Source organism: Artemia franciscana, chromosome 9 (assembly GCF_032884065.1).
Source record: "Artemia franciscana chromosome 9, ASM3288406v1, whole genome shotgun sequence".
NCBI lineage: Eukaryota > Metazoa > Arthropoda > Branchiopoda > Anostraca > Artemiidae > Artemia > Artemia franciscana.
In genome coordinates, this window is record NC_088871.1 from 42,533,261 (window position 1) to 42,549,429 (window position 16,169).

Genomic DNA, 16,169 nt, shown 5'->3' on the forward strand with positions numbered 1-16,169 from the left:
GTCTGATTTACTCTTTGGATAACGCCATAGCAACACTGCAATTTAATTTCAAAATTGGATTGTTCTTTATTTTGGTTAAATCTTGTGTTGCTCAAGGAATAATTCTATTGTATGTTTAGGATTTTTTCAAGTTTCATTTTTTTTTGCTTTTTTTTTGCATTGTCCTTCTTCATGAAAAGTGTGAAGAATTGGATAATTTGTGGACAGTTCTATAACTTTCTATGACTTCCCCAATATTTCTAGAATTTTCTACAACTTTCCTTTATGTTACCTTTTCTTTACTAGGTTGCAGCTACCACTGCAAGTACGATTTCTATTGCTGTACTATTTGCAATATACAGCGAGTGTAACATTAGGATTTCCCATCCAAATTGTTTCTTGTCCTAATAAAACCAAAGCTCAACAGATACATTAAACCTGTTGATATGATTAGTTTCTTTGCTAAGAATATCACTTTGGGTAAAAACTGGACAGCTCTGTCAAATTGTTATTTCATTTGGCAATATTTAAAGAATTGGCTATCTCCAGTGTTGATTGGCAATTCAAGCTATTTGTTGGACAATTAGGGAGGGAGGGGGTTTGTCAATGTTATGTTTGGATTCATAATGGAATTCTGACTCTAAAGGTGTATCTATCTCTTAATTAAATAAAAAAAAACAAGTTTTTTAAATGAAAGTAAGGAGCGACATTAAAACTTAAAACGAACAGAAATTACTCCGTATATGAAAGGGGCTTTTCCTTCTCAACACCCCGCTCTTTACGCTAAAGTTTGACTCTTTCTCTTAACTCTACATTTTAAAATAGTAAAAAACTTTTGCGTAAAGAGCGGGGCGTTGAGAAGGAAAAGCCCCTTTCATATACGGAGTAATTTCTGTTCGTTTTAAGTTTTAATGTCGCTCCTTACTTTCATTTAAAAAACTTGTTTTTTTTTATTTAATTTCTGAACGTTTTTGAATCAATGCATGTTTTGATTTTGGCTCTCCGCAGAGGACTAATTAAAACGAAATTTGTATATTTATTTTTTTGGCTTAATGGCTTTCTCATAATTTTGATCGAATGATTTTGAGGAAAAAAGAGCGGGGGAGGAAGCCTAGTTGCCCTCTGATTTTCGGTTAATTAAAAAGGTAACTAGAACTTTTAACTTTTTACAAATCTTTTTATAAGTAAAAGATACACGTAACTTATAAATTAGCTTACGAAAAGAACTTTTGTATTCTCATGTTTTTATTACATACATGAGGGGGTTCGCCCCCTCGTCAGTACCTCGCTCTTTACACTAAAGCTTAAATTTTGCCCCAATTCATTAAGAATGACCCCTGAATCACAAAAGCCACAGAATAAATAGTTGAAATTACTAAAAATACTTTAGCGTAAAGAGCGAGGTATTAGGAGGAGATGAGCCCCTTATATGGGTAATAATTTCTGTTTGTTTTAAGTTTTAATGCTGCTGCTTACTTCCACCTGAAAAAACTTTTTATATTTATTTTTTCATTGTTTTTTTTTTAAGTAATGCTGGTAAATCCTGCGCTCCCTTCATGGAAATTTTCTTCCCCCATGACAAAGTCCTCGATGGAAAGTTCCCCCAGCATATCCTCCTCTTCTCAACCCCTGCCTCCAACCAAAAAATCCTCCTGAAAACGCCTATACACTTCGCAATAACCATTACTATATGTAAGCAGTGGTCAAAGTTTTGAACTTGTAACCCCTCCCAGTGGGACTGTGGGGGAGTAAGTCGTCCCCAAAGACATAGTTATAAGGTTTTTCGACTACTCTGAACAAAATGGCCATCTCAGAATTTTGATCCGTTGACTTTGGGAAAATAATTAGCGCGGGAGGGGGCCTAGGTGCCCTCCAATTTTTTTGGTTGCTTAAAAAGTGCACTAGAACTTTTCATTTCCGTTAGAATGAGCCCTCTCGCAACATTATAGGACAACTGGGTCGATACGATCACCCCTGGAAAAAAAAAAACAAACAAACAAATAAACACGCATCCGTGATCTGGCTTTTGGCAAAAAATATAAAATTCCACATTTTTGTAGATAGGAGCTTGAAATTTCTACAGTAGGGTTTTCTGATACGCTGAATCTGATGGTGTGATTTTGGTTAAGATTCTATGACTTTTAGGGGGTGTTTATCCCTATTTTCTAAAATAACGCAAATATTCTCAGGCTCGTAACTTTGGATGGGTAAGACTAAACTTGATGAAATTTATATTTATAAAATCAGCATTAAAATGCGATTCTTTTGATGTAGCTATTGGTACCAAAATTCCATTTTTTTAGAGTTTTGGTTACTATTGAGCCGGGTCGCTCCTTACTACAGTTCGTTACCACGAACTGTTTGACTAGGTCTATCTTAACATTCAGTTAGGCTAAAATCAAAAGATTTTGTAAAATAGAATTTTTTCGAATGAAAAGCATTGTCAGATTCATAGGTATTAGTTCCCGCTATTTTTCTCCGTTTCATCGTTAATCACTTTTTTATTGCTGGTAACATTGTTAATGAAGATATCAGCCGACATTCTACCTAAATAATGCTAATAGTAACTAAAAGAACATTCGTAGGAAAGCCGGGTTTTCGTGTTGGAATTGGCCTAAGATAGATCCAGAGGGTTAGATAGGTTTTCATTTTGCTGTCCTTGATACTTTAAATTTAATACCGAAAGCCGCTAATTCAAGACAAACTTTAATTTAAGATTGCTTAGATTTAAACTAGATTGTTTTACGCGCAATGACACTAACCTTTACCTTGGGTATAAGTAAGAAAAAAGCTAATACCAGAGTTTTTCAGGCTCTAAAAATATTCATGAGATTCAACAATGCTACGTATATTTACTGTAGAGTTATTTTACCTGTACCCTTCAATCGTTTACCCGACGGTAGACTGCAGGGATCGTGATTGTTTTGTTTTCTGTAGTTTTTTGTAACAGGGAGGTTAAAATACTCGACTTTGACATTTTTTTTAAAGCTAAATCATAAATGGCACAAATCTGAATGGGGGAGTGGGGAAGGAGGCTTACACAAGGAAACCAAAACAAAATTTGACATTGAGAACTAATCCAAGGATATACATATTCTACAAAGGTAGATGTTGCTATTCTCCACTTGGGTAATTCCCTTCTGTCAACAACGAATATGCTATCCGCTATCGGCCTAGTGTTACGATATGTTTCCATTTTGCACATGTGCAGGAAATTTTTCAAGGGAGGGGGGCAAGAATAAAAATCGTTTTTTTCCATAATCTGAATAAACAGTGCCCAAAATGTGGGTGATTTTTAGGGTTTCCAAGAGTGAGGTAATTCCACCCTTACGTTCCTGGTTTCATGTAGCAAGGTGTTCATAAAATAATAGACTCAGATTGGTAGACATTTATATACACTTTAAAAATCCTTAAAACTCACTCTTCTGTAGTTCTTTCTTCTTTAGTAATATTTACCAAAACTTGGAGTGCCATTTATCATTTCAGAGGCACAAAACAAAGAATATCCAAAAATTGAAAATCAAGTATGCATTTTTATATCTTCTCTCATCTTTCCCCATTAGCTTCGAACCAAATACATAAATATGATATTAGATTTCTTGGACATAGGACAAACTAAGGTAATTATTTAATTTCAGGACAAAGAGCAGAAGTCCCACTTGAATAGGCACGAAGCCGAGATAGCTTTGAACCTAGCAAAGTATCTTACAAAGCAGGACTATTCACAGAACCAAATCACTATTTTGACTACCTATTCGGGACAGCTACTTTATTTGCAGCAGGTAAAATATTTGTATATTTGTATATTTGTAACTTTAACGTAGAATGCATAACTAAAACTGTTTTCAAGAGGGAGCCATAGAATAGGCAAAGGCTTTTATGAACCAGTTATGTAGTTTCTCAGACATGAAGCAATTTCAAAGGTATGTGAAATAATGACATTGTCCAGTCCTCCGTGGGGCACATTTTTGTAACTGAAAGAGGAGAAACAAAGTGGAAATCCCCTCTTATATTTTTCCTCGTATCCTCATTATAATTCATCAGTCAAGACAGGAAATATATATTCTTAATTCACATTTAGTTTGACATCAGTGCATATAGTAAAATTTCTGCTGCATCAATATTCTCCTTCAGCATGTATAGTTTTCGTTTAATTTTAAATTTTGAAGGATAATGCCTGCCAAATTATAGAAATTACCAAGGTCAAAACTATGGGAAGTAACAGGGTAAAAAACATGAAAGTTTTAGATCATATTTAGTGTAAGGTTAGTGCGTATAGTAAAATATCTGGTGCATTATTAGGTGCCGGAGGGGGCCAATAGCATTACTGAGACGCACACTCCTGTCTGAATGTGAATACCTATAGAAATAACGACCTCAAGCCTCTGGAAAAACCCAAGAGACCTATCCTAGAGAAAATTCATGTATTGCATTGGTTTGATACAACTCCTTAGCTGCCTCAGGCTGCCACACTTTGAGCCGACTTGGAGAGGGACCTGCGCTACGGATATAACCGATGACGTTCTGACCAATCTTAGATGGCCGAAGATTCTTCCATATCAAAGAGAATCCATCAATTTCCTTGTTCATTCAAAAGGACCAAAAATCTATCTTGACCAGCCGATGATTCTTTCCCAGATGCTATTTCTTTTAGCTAACTAGCTTATAGCATAAGAAGGTTTTCAGCTGAAGTAAGAGGATTAAGCTTAAAGAGAGTTAGTATATTATGGAAAGAACAAAAGGACATCAATTTGATGAATAACTAGGTTCCCTGCTCCAACACTTCCCCGCTTAGATAAACAGTCGGAATCACAACCCACTGTTCAGACCATTATAAAAGAGGAAAATATATACACAAGACGAGGTCCACGATCTCAATCCTACAGCTGTAAGTTTCACAATCAGCTTCGCTCACGATTCACTTATTTCTTACGTGTCTACAATGCGGAAGGATTTGGATAACGGGCTGTACAACAACTACAAATAGGTTAGGATTTTGTAAGAATGGAATCTTCGAGATGAGAAGCCAATAATCATAGTAACATAGTGACAACATGCAATTCATTTACCATAAAAGCTCACAGAAAACACTTAATAGCTATCCAAAAACAATCATCAACCTCAAAAATGAAACAGTTCGTGGTAACAACCTATAGTAAGGAGCGAACCGGCTCAATAGTAAACGAAACTCTAAAAAACGGAATTTTGCTACTACATCAAAAGAATTAGATTTTTATGCTGATTTTAAATATATAAGTTTCATCAAATTTAATCTTAAATATCAAAAGTTATGAGCCTGAGAAAGCTTGCCTTATTTTGGAAAATAGGGAGAAACACCCCTTAAAAGTCATAGAATCTTAACGACAATCACAGCATCGTATTCAGCGTATGAGATACCCTATTGTAAAAGTTTCAAGCTCCTATCTACAAAAATGTGGAATTTCGTTTTTTTGGAATTATGTTTTTTTGGAATTTCGTACACTCCAATTGTAATGCGGATGCCTATAGAGATTGTTACGGCAGGCTCATTGAATAGCCTAGAATAATCGTGCCGGAGGAAACTCACGCTCTGAATTACTCCAAGCTGATACTGCCTTAATTTAATACAACTTCTTAGCCACATCAGGCTATCACACTTACAGCCGACTTGAAGAGGGGCACTCGCTATGGGTATAAGCGAACGATTTTTATGAAACTACGTTGATCCACAGTGTTGCATATCCGGGTACCATCTTCATCTAGGTATACCCAACTCCAACTAGCCTTGAAAGTTAATGCTCCTAAAGAAATGTTTATTCTACAAATCTTGTAATTCTAGCCTACAATAGGAAAAAATAATTTGAATACAATCAGTTAAAAACTTACTATTCTCTTCGAATCACAAAACAGAACTGAATATATAAAAGCTCTTTTTTCAAACCTATATAAACATGTTTTGCTTCGTCTTGTGACGTCCTCGCCAATCGTAAAAGACGGAAGATTCGTTTTCTCAAAGAGAATATACCAATTTTCTTATTCATCCAAAAATACGCAAAATCTATCTGGACATGAATTCTTTGAATTCTTTGAACATTAGCTAATTAGCTTTGGAAAGAACAACAAGCTTAAAGAGAATTAATAAATTATAAAAAGAACAAATGGAAATTTATATTATAAATAATTGGGGTCCCTGGCACCAATATGCATACATGTAATTTTGCAGAAGGTATTTTATTTGTTTGTTTTTGAACTTTCATGAACAATGTATTTTTAATCTACAGGCGAGTCCTTTGAAGCCTTTGATTAATAAAAATATTTTAGTTTGAAGGCATTACTCTTGGCATTTTACATGCTTTTATAAATCTTGAAAAAATTTCAAAGAATTTTAATTTAATTAGTTTGTAGGTAACTTAGGTTTTTTAATAAAAACATTTTAGGCTATTTAGGAATTTTAGGCAGGCTAAAACCTTTGAACTTCTAACAGAAGGGTTGATTTTTAGGGTGGAATTTATCTTTCATAGTCTCTGAAATTGTTTTTTCAGATTAAGTATGACGGAAACAAATATTACTGGAAGTTTCTTTTTAGTTAGATTCATACTTAGAGCGATACTATATACGCATACTATTTACGCTTCGCTCTGTTATATGTTTTTATATCTTAAGTATAATGCTTTTTAGGTAAACATCAATTTTGTTCGTGGAAAGAACTAGCTTTATAGGCATAAAATAAGTTGATTGTGAAAAAGCTTAGTTGATTGTAAAGTTTTACTGCAGATGAAAATTTTTTCCAAAAGAATTTATATGGAGATTAATTTCTAAGCATAATTAACCACATGATTACCATGTTAACCATACAAACAGGTAGAGCCAGTTTAACAATATTGTTATTTATCAATATAAGAATTATAATTATTATTGTTTACTAAAATTTATAAGATTTTGTAATAAAATCAAATAGATAAATTTGTCAACAAATAATAGTATTATAACTCCCATTACAAAAAAAAATAGATTTCCGCTGCCCTAGTCTTCTATTTTCTTGCATTTTTTTTTTGGCTGGCATAGAAGAAAAAGAACTTGTTAATCGCTGGAATAAACTGTTTCAGGCCTTAGCTCTAAGTACATTAAATTTTTTTCGTATTTTCTAACTATTTCTTTTATTAATTTGTTTCGTTTATGTATGTTTATTTTTTTATAGCTGAGAAAGAAATCCTTCGAAAATTTGAGCAAAATAAGAATATCAGTGGTTGACAATTACCAGGGTGAGGAGAATGATATCATCATTCTATCCCTGGTTAGGTCAAATAAAGACTCCAACATAGGTTTTTTATCGACTGTAAACAGAGTATGTGTTGCCCTCTCTCGTGCCAAACATGGTCTTTATATGATTGGTAATATGGAGTGCTTGAAGTCGAAATCCGAATTATGGCAAAGCATCTATGCCACGCTAAATGACAATTACGAAATTGGCAATCAGCTGGAGCTTGTTTGTCAGGTATTTTTTACTTTGTTTAAATTTATATATTGAAAATAAATCCATATTTATTTATTTATTTTTTTTTGTATAGCAGAAGTGAAAAAATTGGTAGTTCTTCATTAGTAAAGACCAGAAATCAGACCGTATCCAGGATAATTTTTCGGGGGGCGTTTTACACAGAATTTTTGGGGGAGGGGGCGGGGTGGTTAAACCTCCTAACCCCCAGCCCTGGATACAGCCTGGACCGGAATATACGTTGTTCAATTATGTTACTTTTTAAATGCGTTCAGGAGAATAAACCCCCTAACCCCCACCCCTGGATACGGCCTTGACCGGAAAACATGTTGCTCAAATAGGCTAGTTTTTAGATGCATTCAAAGCTTTTCCTATAGAGGTTGGGTATATGCTGTAAAATGAATGTTAATAATACATCTGGGTTCAATGGGAGCTTATTAACCTCCTCACATACAGGATATCTTTGCTCGTTTTATGGTTTAGTGTCGCTTTTTACCCGCATTAAAAAAAATTTGTTTCATTTCTATTTTTGTGTTGCATTTATTCGCTCAAATTGTGACAAAAAATAACAAGATCGGCTCGAGAAAATTTAATAATAAGTAAAATTTAAAAATTTTAGACAAATTGAAACTTGGAAGAATAATTTTCAATTAAAATATTTGACGTCACAGACAGTAAAAAAATGGAATTAAAGCTTGCTCTTTAAGACGATCAGAAATCTTTCTTTTTTCTTTACTTTGAAGACTCGGATTAAAGACATTGGATACAAAAAAGTAATAACCTTGTAACTTCAGTGGCCAGCAGGAAACTCTCTTATGGTGTCCGTTCACGATTGAAGGTAACAGTTTGAAAGTCGGGTAAAAATCCCGTAAGGGAAACAGACTAAGTAAGACGCAGATAAAAATCAAATAAATATTGTGAAAAGGAACTATGACGTCACTCTAAAACTACTTTTTAATTAAATTTTATTCCAAATAATAAACGATCCAAATATTCGAAAATGGTAAAACTTTTTTTTTATTCTTTTAGATGGCATAACAAACAGGCTAAACAACGGATATAGTTTTTCGGATTGAGTTCTTCTGTTTTAATTTCCTTTCATTATTTCCACTTTTAAGGTTGGTTTTTATATTTCTCATTTTTAGGTTGTTATAAGAGATTTTCATTTCTTGGTTAAAGGTTTCATCTCTATATGCTATTAAATTGTTTGTTTAATCTATTTACTATTGTTTTTTCTCTTTCTTTTTCTCTTTCTTGTTTTTTCTATAAAGGCTGCCGGAGGTAAGCCAAAATATTTAGGCATTTGTTAATTATATTTGCTCACTTTAGCCTTAAGTTTTAGCCGTTATTCATTTACCCTAATTTAAATAGTTTAATCCTTTCAAAAATAATTTTCAAACATTTATCAATATTAAGATTAATCCATGTTGAACTATCATTAACAAATAACATGATAACAAATAACAAGAATAGGGACAGCATAGCAATAACATGTAACACCAATAACCCTAACAATCAATAACCCTAATCAATTCCAATAACCCTAACAATTCCAGGTTAATCTTTACACAGTGAACAATCAAAATCTCCAAGAAATCTATATTATGTTGAAACTACGTCAAACTACTATTATGTTTATTAAAAATATTTGCATAATCTAAGCCTAAAAGAATTTTGTCTCTTCATCTGGTACCAGGCTCTTCCAAAATCTACGTTGTGTTTCTTGGGATAGGAACCATCAAAATAACTCTTAAGCACACACATAGGACACAGCTCTGCTTATATTATGTTTACACACCGAACTAACTGCTCAATTCCCTTTATACCTTAACCGCAGAAATATTACTCTTACGTCTCCGTTCTTATCTGGTGTACCATGCAAGGAATGTCCTTATCAAAAGCTATTCTACAATTTGAATCGAATCAATGTTTCATTTTCAAAACTCTGGAACAAAAAACTTGCAAGGTTGATTTAAGTGTGAACATTTTGCCAATGTCCTTTCATTATGTCCTTTCATTGGCAAATGAAAAAAACTTGAAAGGTTGATTTAAGTGTGAACATTTTGCCAATGTCCTTTCATTTGCCAAAAATTGGCAAATGGCAAATTCCTCGTCCTTTCCTAAAACCACTGTGTTGTTCTCTCTTCTACATTTTTATTTAGAGTGTCTCTTAGTCTAATAAGTATCATCATGTTAGGAAAATTTATATAAGTCAAGCTAATGTCTCTATAATTACTACATTGACGATATTCACTTTTCTCATGAAGAAGTTAAATCAAAATACATTAAAACCAAAATCTGTTAAAAATCAAAAGACAAATAAATTCTAATAAGAATATACTCGTCTTATACGGTCATGCCAACCAGTGGCAGTTCTTGTTACATTAAAAAAAATAAAAAAAATCTCTTAAATTACCTGTAAAATTTTAGCTAATCATTCCCTATTATATTTTACAGGTTCATGATACAGTAACAGCAATAACAAAAGCCAGTGATTTCAAGACTGTTGCTGAAGGAGGCTGTACGCAAAAGTGTAACGCAGTTTTAAACTGTGGTCATATATGCCCAAGAATATGTCATATTCATGACCGGGATCACCTCCAAGGTCGATGTTGCAGACCTTGTGACCGATACATCTGCTCTGAAAAGCATCAGTGTCCTAAAAAATGCTTCGAAGATTGTGACAAATGCGTAATTACTGTCGAGAAAACACTATCCTGTGGCCACACAGCCACTTTACCTTGTTATGTTGATAGCTCGGATTACAAGTGCTTGGTTATGGTTGAAAAAGTATTACCAGATTGTGGTCATCTTGGCCGAGTATATTGCGGTGTAGATCCTCAGGGGCTGCTTTGCAGCCTACCATGCAATATTCCATTGTCCTGTGGTCATCAATGTACCAGAAAATGCCATGCAAAGGCAAGTCTCTTTTTTATGAATCATTTTCTTGAAATTCATTATTTTGACATACCAACTTTTACTTGATGTTTGAACGGTTAAGAATGCGACCTGAAGTTTGACCCACGAAATAAAATAATCAATTTAACTTAGATAGGTAATGACAAAGAAAAATTTTGTCTCCCCTTTCGCCTCCCTCAGTAATATGTTCGTAAATCGTCTGCTGACTGAAATTGGAGACCCCTAAAGGATGAAGGAGGCATAGTTATTGACCCTTTCAACTATTTTGAACGAAATCGCTTGGGGCAAAATCTTGGAGTAAAGGCAGCTGAAATGGGCGTGGCAGGGGGGCTGGTCACCCTCTGATCACTTTTAACTCTTAAAAATTGTACTAGAATTTTCAATTTCCAATCGAATGAGGCCCCGTTCGAAGTTTCTACGACATATCCTTTTATATGAAGTGGCCTTGGGAAAAAAATAGATAATTAATATATTGAAGCCTGATAGATCTTTACTTATGGAACGTTATTACACTGTCTATGGTTTTGTAAAAAAAAAGGACTTTTTTTTCTTTTCTATGCATTTTCTGACAGCAAGGAGATAACTGATGAAACCTTATCCCTCTAACCTGTTTCACATATTTCTGACATCTCTTCTGTTTTGTTTTGTTTTGTTTTTTTGTTGTTTTTTTTTTTTTTTTTTTAAACTTTGACATTTTTAGGACGATCCTGAACATAAGAAATATGTCTGCAAAAAGAAATGTGAAAAGAAAAACAAAGGATGTAAAGGAGATCATCAATGTCGCCGATTATGCTCTGAAGATTGTATGAAATGTGAGGTCACCATCAAAGCTGCATTACCCTGTGGGCATGAGACTAGAATGGAATGTGGGGCAGATATTGAAAAGCACATCTGTACTGTTGAGGTTAAGCAGGTTTTGCCAAAATGCCTGCATACCATCATATATCCTTGTTATGTTGTTCAAGGATATTCCAAAGTAAGTGAATTATTTGATAATTCTGAAAACGAGCCAAATCTCGCTTAACAAAAAGCAAACAGTAAAAAACATTGAGACAAATTAAAGCACACCATGCTAATTTATAGCTTTTTACTTAAATATCCGTCTATCGCAAATTCAATGCATCAGTGTGCAAGTAAACTTACCGTTTTGTAAAACAATTTTATGTCTCATTAAATTAATTTAGAGGTCACATATTAGTATGGTGGGCCATTTTTTTCAACCCCTCCCCCAGTTTCACATTTCTAATAATTATAATTATTGTAGTCCTTACTTTATATAAACGCACCAATAATCAAGTGCAATTATAATTATGAGAACCAAATATTGATTGATCATTCGTCCTCAAGAATAAATGTTTTGTAGAATTATTAAAGTTAAAAAGCTGAACCATAGAGAAACAGAGAGTTTACTTATAAGAAAATGCTGTTGCTCCAAAACTGATAGGTCTTTTTACTGATTACATAAAAAAAACTAGTTTTTTTTAACTGAAAGTAGGGAGCGACATTAAAACTTAAAACGAACAGAAATTACTCCGTATATGAAATGGGTTGTCCCCTCCGCAATCTCTCGCTCTTTACGCTAAAGCTTTTAATTGTTTTAAAAAGCAGAATTTTGGCAGAGTGAAACTTTAGCGTAAAGAGCGAGGGATTGCGGAGGGGACAACCCATTTCATATACGGAGTAATTTCCGTTCGTTTTAAGTTTTAATGTCGCTCCTTACTTTCAGTTAAAAAAACCAGTTTTTTTATGTAATTTCTGAACGTTTTTGAGTTAATGCATGTTTGATTTCGGCTTCCCACACATGAATTATTAAAATGAAACTTGCATTAAATTCCTTTTTTGGCTAAATGGCTTTCTCTTAGTTTTGATCAGACGAATTTGAGAAATAAGGGGTGGGGAAAGCCTAGTTTTTTTCGGTTTAATAAAAAATATACGTAACTTAAGAATTAGCTTACGTAATATTCTTAAATTTTTATTTTGTATATGAGGGGGTTTGTCCCCTCGTTAATACCTCGCTCTTTACACTAAATCTTAAGTTTTGTCCCAATTCTTTAAGAATGACCACTGAATCCGAATGGCCGTAGAATAAATAGTTGAAATTACTAAAAATACTATAGCATAAAGAGCGAGGTATCTATCTCCTCCTAAATACCTCGCTCTTTATCCTAAAGTATTTTTAGAGCCCCTCATATGCGTAATAATCTCTGTTCGTTTTAAGTTTCAATGCTGCTCCTTACTTTCAATTGAAAAAACTTTTCCATGTTTTTTTTAGTAATTTTAGAAAATCCTGCGCCCTTTTCATTGAATTTCTGTTCCCCCATGATATATTTCTCCAAGGAAAGATCCTCCCACATAGCTCCCTCCCCTCAACCCTACCCCCAAAACCAAAAAAAAATTCCCTGAAAACGCTGTACACTTCCCAGGGACTGGGGGAGTAAGTCATTCCCAAAGACATAGTTATTATGGTTTTTGACTATGCAGAACAAAATGGCTATCTCAAAATTTTGATCCGTTGACTTAGGAGAAAAAATGAGCGTAGGAGGGGGCCTAGGTGCCCTCCAATTTTTTTGTCACTTAAAAAGGGCACTAGAACTTTTCATTTCCGTTAAAATGAGTCCTCTTGCAACATTCTAGGACCTCTTGGTCGATACGATGACCCCTGGGAAAAAAATAAAATAAAAAATAAACACGCACCCGTGATTTGTCTTCTGGCAAAAAATACAAAATTCCACATTTGGAATTTCGAGGGCCTAGGTGCCCTCCAATTTTTTTGATCACTTAAAAAGGGCACTAGAACTTTTCATTTCCGTTAGAATGAGTCTTCTTGCGACATTCCAGGACCACTTGGTCGATACAATGACCCCTGGGAAATAAAACAAAAAAAAACAAATAAACACGCACCCGTGGTTTGTCTTCTGGCAAAAAATACGAAATTCCACATTTTTGTAGATAGGAGCTTGAAACTTCTACAGTGGGGTTGTCTGGTACGCTGAATCTGATGCTGTGATTTTGTTAAGATTCTATGACTTTTAGGGGTTGTTTTCCCCTATTTTTAAAATAAGGCAAATTTTCTCAGGCTCGTAACTTTTGATTCGTAAGACTAAACTTGATTAGACTTATATATTCAAAATCAGCATTAAAATGCGATTCTTTTGATGTAGCTATTGATATCAAAACCCCATTTTTAGAATTTTGGTTGCTATTGAGCCGGGTCGCTCCTTACTACAGTTCGTTACCACGAACTGTTTAGTCGAATTTTTCAGACAGAAGAACCAGCCAGATTTTAATAAGACAAAGTTGTTAGTCTCTTCAGAATCTAAGAAACTTAGTTATCTCTCCTGAAAGTAAGTTGTGTTGTCCCTTTGAAGTGCTTCCTTGACCGTCTAGACATGTCATCATTTAACCTGAATCATTAATTAACACGGTTTTTAAAAGGTAGACTTGATCTATCTCCAGATATAAGGAATAAAATGATTGGTATGCAAAAATACGTTAGGAAAGAAACCATCAGTATGCACACGGAAAAACACACTCTTGAATACTGCTGTAAAGACAATAAATCTCTTTTTCTCTTTGCCAGATTTTTTTTCAAATAATCTAGGAAGCAGAGGTGATCTTGGAATGGGGGAACACTCAAATTCAAAAAGTCATAAAAAAAATAACGTAAGGACTTCCTGCGAGGCTCTAAAGCCTAAACTGCGGATCAGAGCGAACTAGGGAAAGTAACTAATAGCCTGTGAAGTTAGCTTTTCATTGGATTGAACTAAAAGAATCAAAGTTTTCTACAGATAGGAAATCCTTTAAAATGATTGGCTATGTCTATAAACTCGAGATAAAACCTCAAGATAAACCTATTTGTTTAATGAAGATACATACAATAAAAGTATAAAACCAAATAAGCAAGCACTGTTATATCAGTCGTCTGTGCCCGTTTATTGACTTTAGGTCAATAAAATTTTTAATTACAGAGAAGAGGATTCAAGCCCTAGACCTGACGTTTCTTCTGTTATTAGAAAGTATAAATATTATTTTGTCTTTTTTTTAAGGAGGGGAGGTGAAGCTAGATTTGTGGAGGAAAAATTCAATATTAGGCTATTGCATGCATGAGAATGGATAAAGAATTCGATAACAGTGAGTTTTTTATATATGCTTGTTAATTGCTGCTAGTTTATTGCATTTTCTTAAATTAATTAATGATCTTCATCTACTCTCTTTAAGTAAGCAAAAATTGCATATATTTATAAGTATTTTTTCTCGAAAACAGCACATTTTTTTCTGTAAAATGACACACTGGCATTTTCTTGACCAAGAAGACGATCTAAATAGGTCACGGATTTAGAAGAGTTCATTTAGGGCCATGAATTTGGAATTCTGTGAAGGATAAAAGGGAAGGAGGAATTGAATTCATGTCTGTTGTTAAAGTATTTAACAATGTATCTTTTTTTTTCTTTTTTTTTTTAAGTCTTGGATCAATATTTGATAGGTTTTGATTGTAAGTGTTATCATTTGTTTTTTCTTTATATTATATTGTAGCGTACTCCTCATTTTTTGAGGGAAATAAAGAAAATAATAATCATAATAAAATGTCGGAAAGTAAAAATAGTTGCTGGAAGTAAGCTGAAAAAGAAGTTCACATTAATCTGTAGTTACAAGACAAGCGAAAGCAAGAATATAGAATCAGACACATATCATCATCATCATCGTTTTATTTATAACCCATCAAAAAAAACTGGGCCGAAAGCCTAGAAAAAGACAGTAAAAAAAAAGAGACAACAGAAATAAAAACACACTTTGATAACTACAAACAAGGGACAAACAGAAATGACTAAAGATGGGAAGACTTCTGGAATTCATATATATATATATATATATATATATATATATATATATATATATATATATATATATATATATATATATATATATATATATATATATATTTATATATTTATAAAGCTTGGTTTCCTGGTACTTAATATTTAACCGTCTAAGGGCTGTTTTATTTTAAGTTTCTTGTGTTTTAATTTTAGTTTGGTTAATTAATTAACCAAATTTTTAATTAATTTGAGTTGTTCAACTCAGCTGTTGAATTCATAGCCGAAGTATTAGCTTAGACACTAGTTACTGACTTTACAAAAAGTCCTTTTTTCTTCGTTTTGTTATAATGGAAATTTGAGATTTCTTTCTTTTAGGCTTATTTTCTCCACCTGGAAATTTCTTCAGGAATTCAACCTATTTACTTTTGTTTTGGAATATAAGTAGAATATTACAAAATCTCTTTTTTCATCATTATCTTTATTCGCCTTTTAACTGCGCAATTTCAAAGCTGAGTAGAATCTTTCTTAAGGGTAATTATCTGCGTGGGGGGGGGGTGATTTTCTGGAGGGGAAGTTCTGAAGGAGTGGAGATTGTTCTTGAGGGAATTAGCCGGACAACTTGAACTTTGGGGTTCATAAAATTTAGAGTGTTTTATCACTGTCTGTACAGATAAATTCTTTTATTGGATATGTTGAAAATTTCTAAAGTCAAAATTTTCTATAAACATTAACTTCTTTAACTCCTTTTCTAATGTTAAAGATTTCTAATGGTGTCTTTCTGAGCTTTCAAAGTCCAAGATTTTTTTTTCTACTCTTTCTTTTTGTTATGGGTCAATATCGAGTTAGTTATCGAGTTCTTTAATTCAATATTTTGCAATGTGATGCCTTAAAATCACTGCGAGATCTAGCGTCGCCTAACCATATCGAAGACAAAGGGCTCCTTAGCAGAGTCTCTTAGGAGACTAAAAACAATCGAAAGCTAT

General features: G+C 33.5%; 1 protein-coding gene across 1 annotated transcript in view; it reads left to right on the plus strand.

The window, feature by feature from the left end:
• The window catches only part of LOC136030830 (NFX1-type zinc finger-containing protein 1-like), a gene marked incomplete in the record, with an annotated part of 128,153 nt that overhangs the window by 90,710 nt on the left and 21,274 nt on the right, over positions 1-16,169 (plus strand). Inside the window, 4 exon segments of the mRNA XM_065709875.1 lie at positions 3,618-3,761; positions 7,157-7,453; positions 9,908-10,369; positions 11,070-11,345. Coding sequence (XP_065565947.1) covers positions 3,618-3,761; positions 7,157-7,453; positions 9,908-10,369; positions 11,070-11,345 — 1,179 coding nt within the window.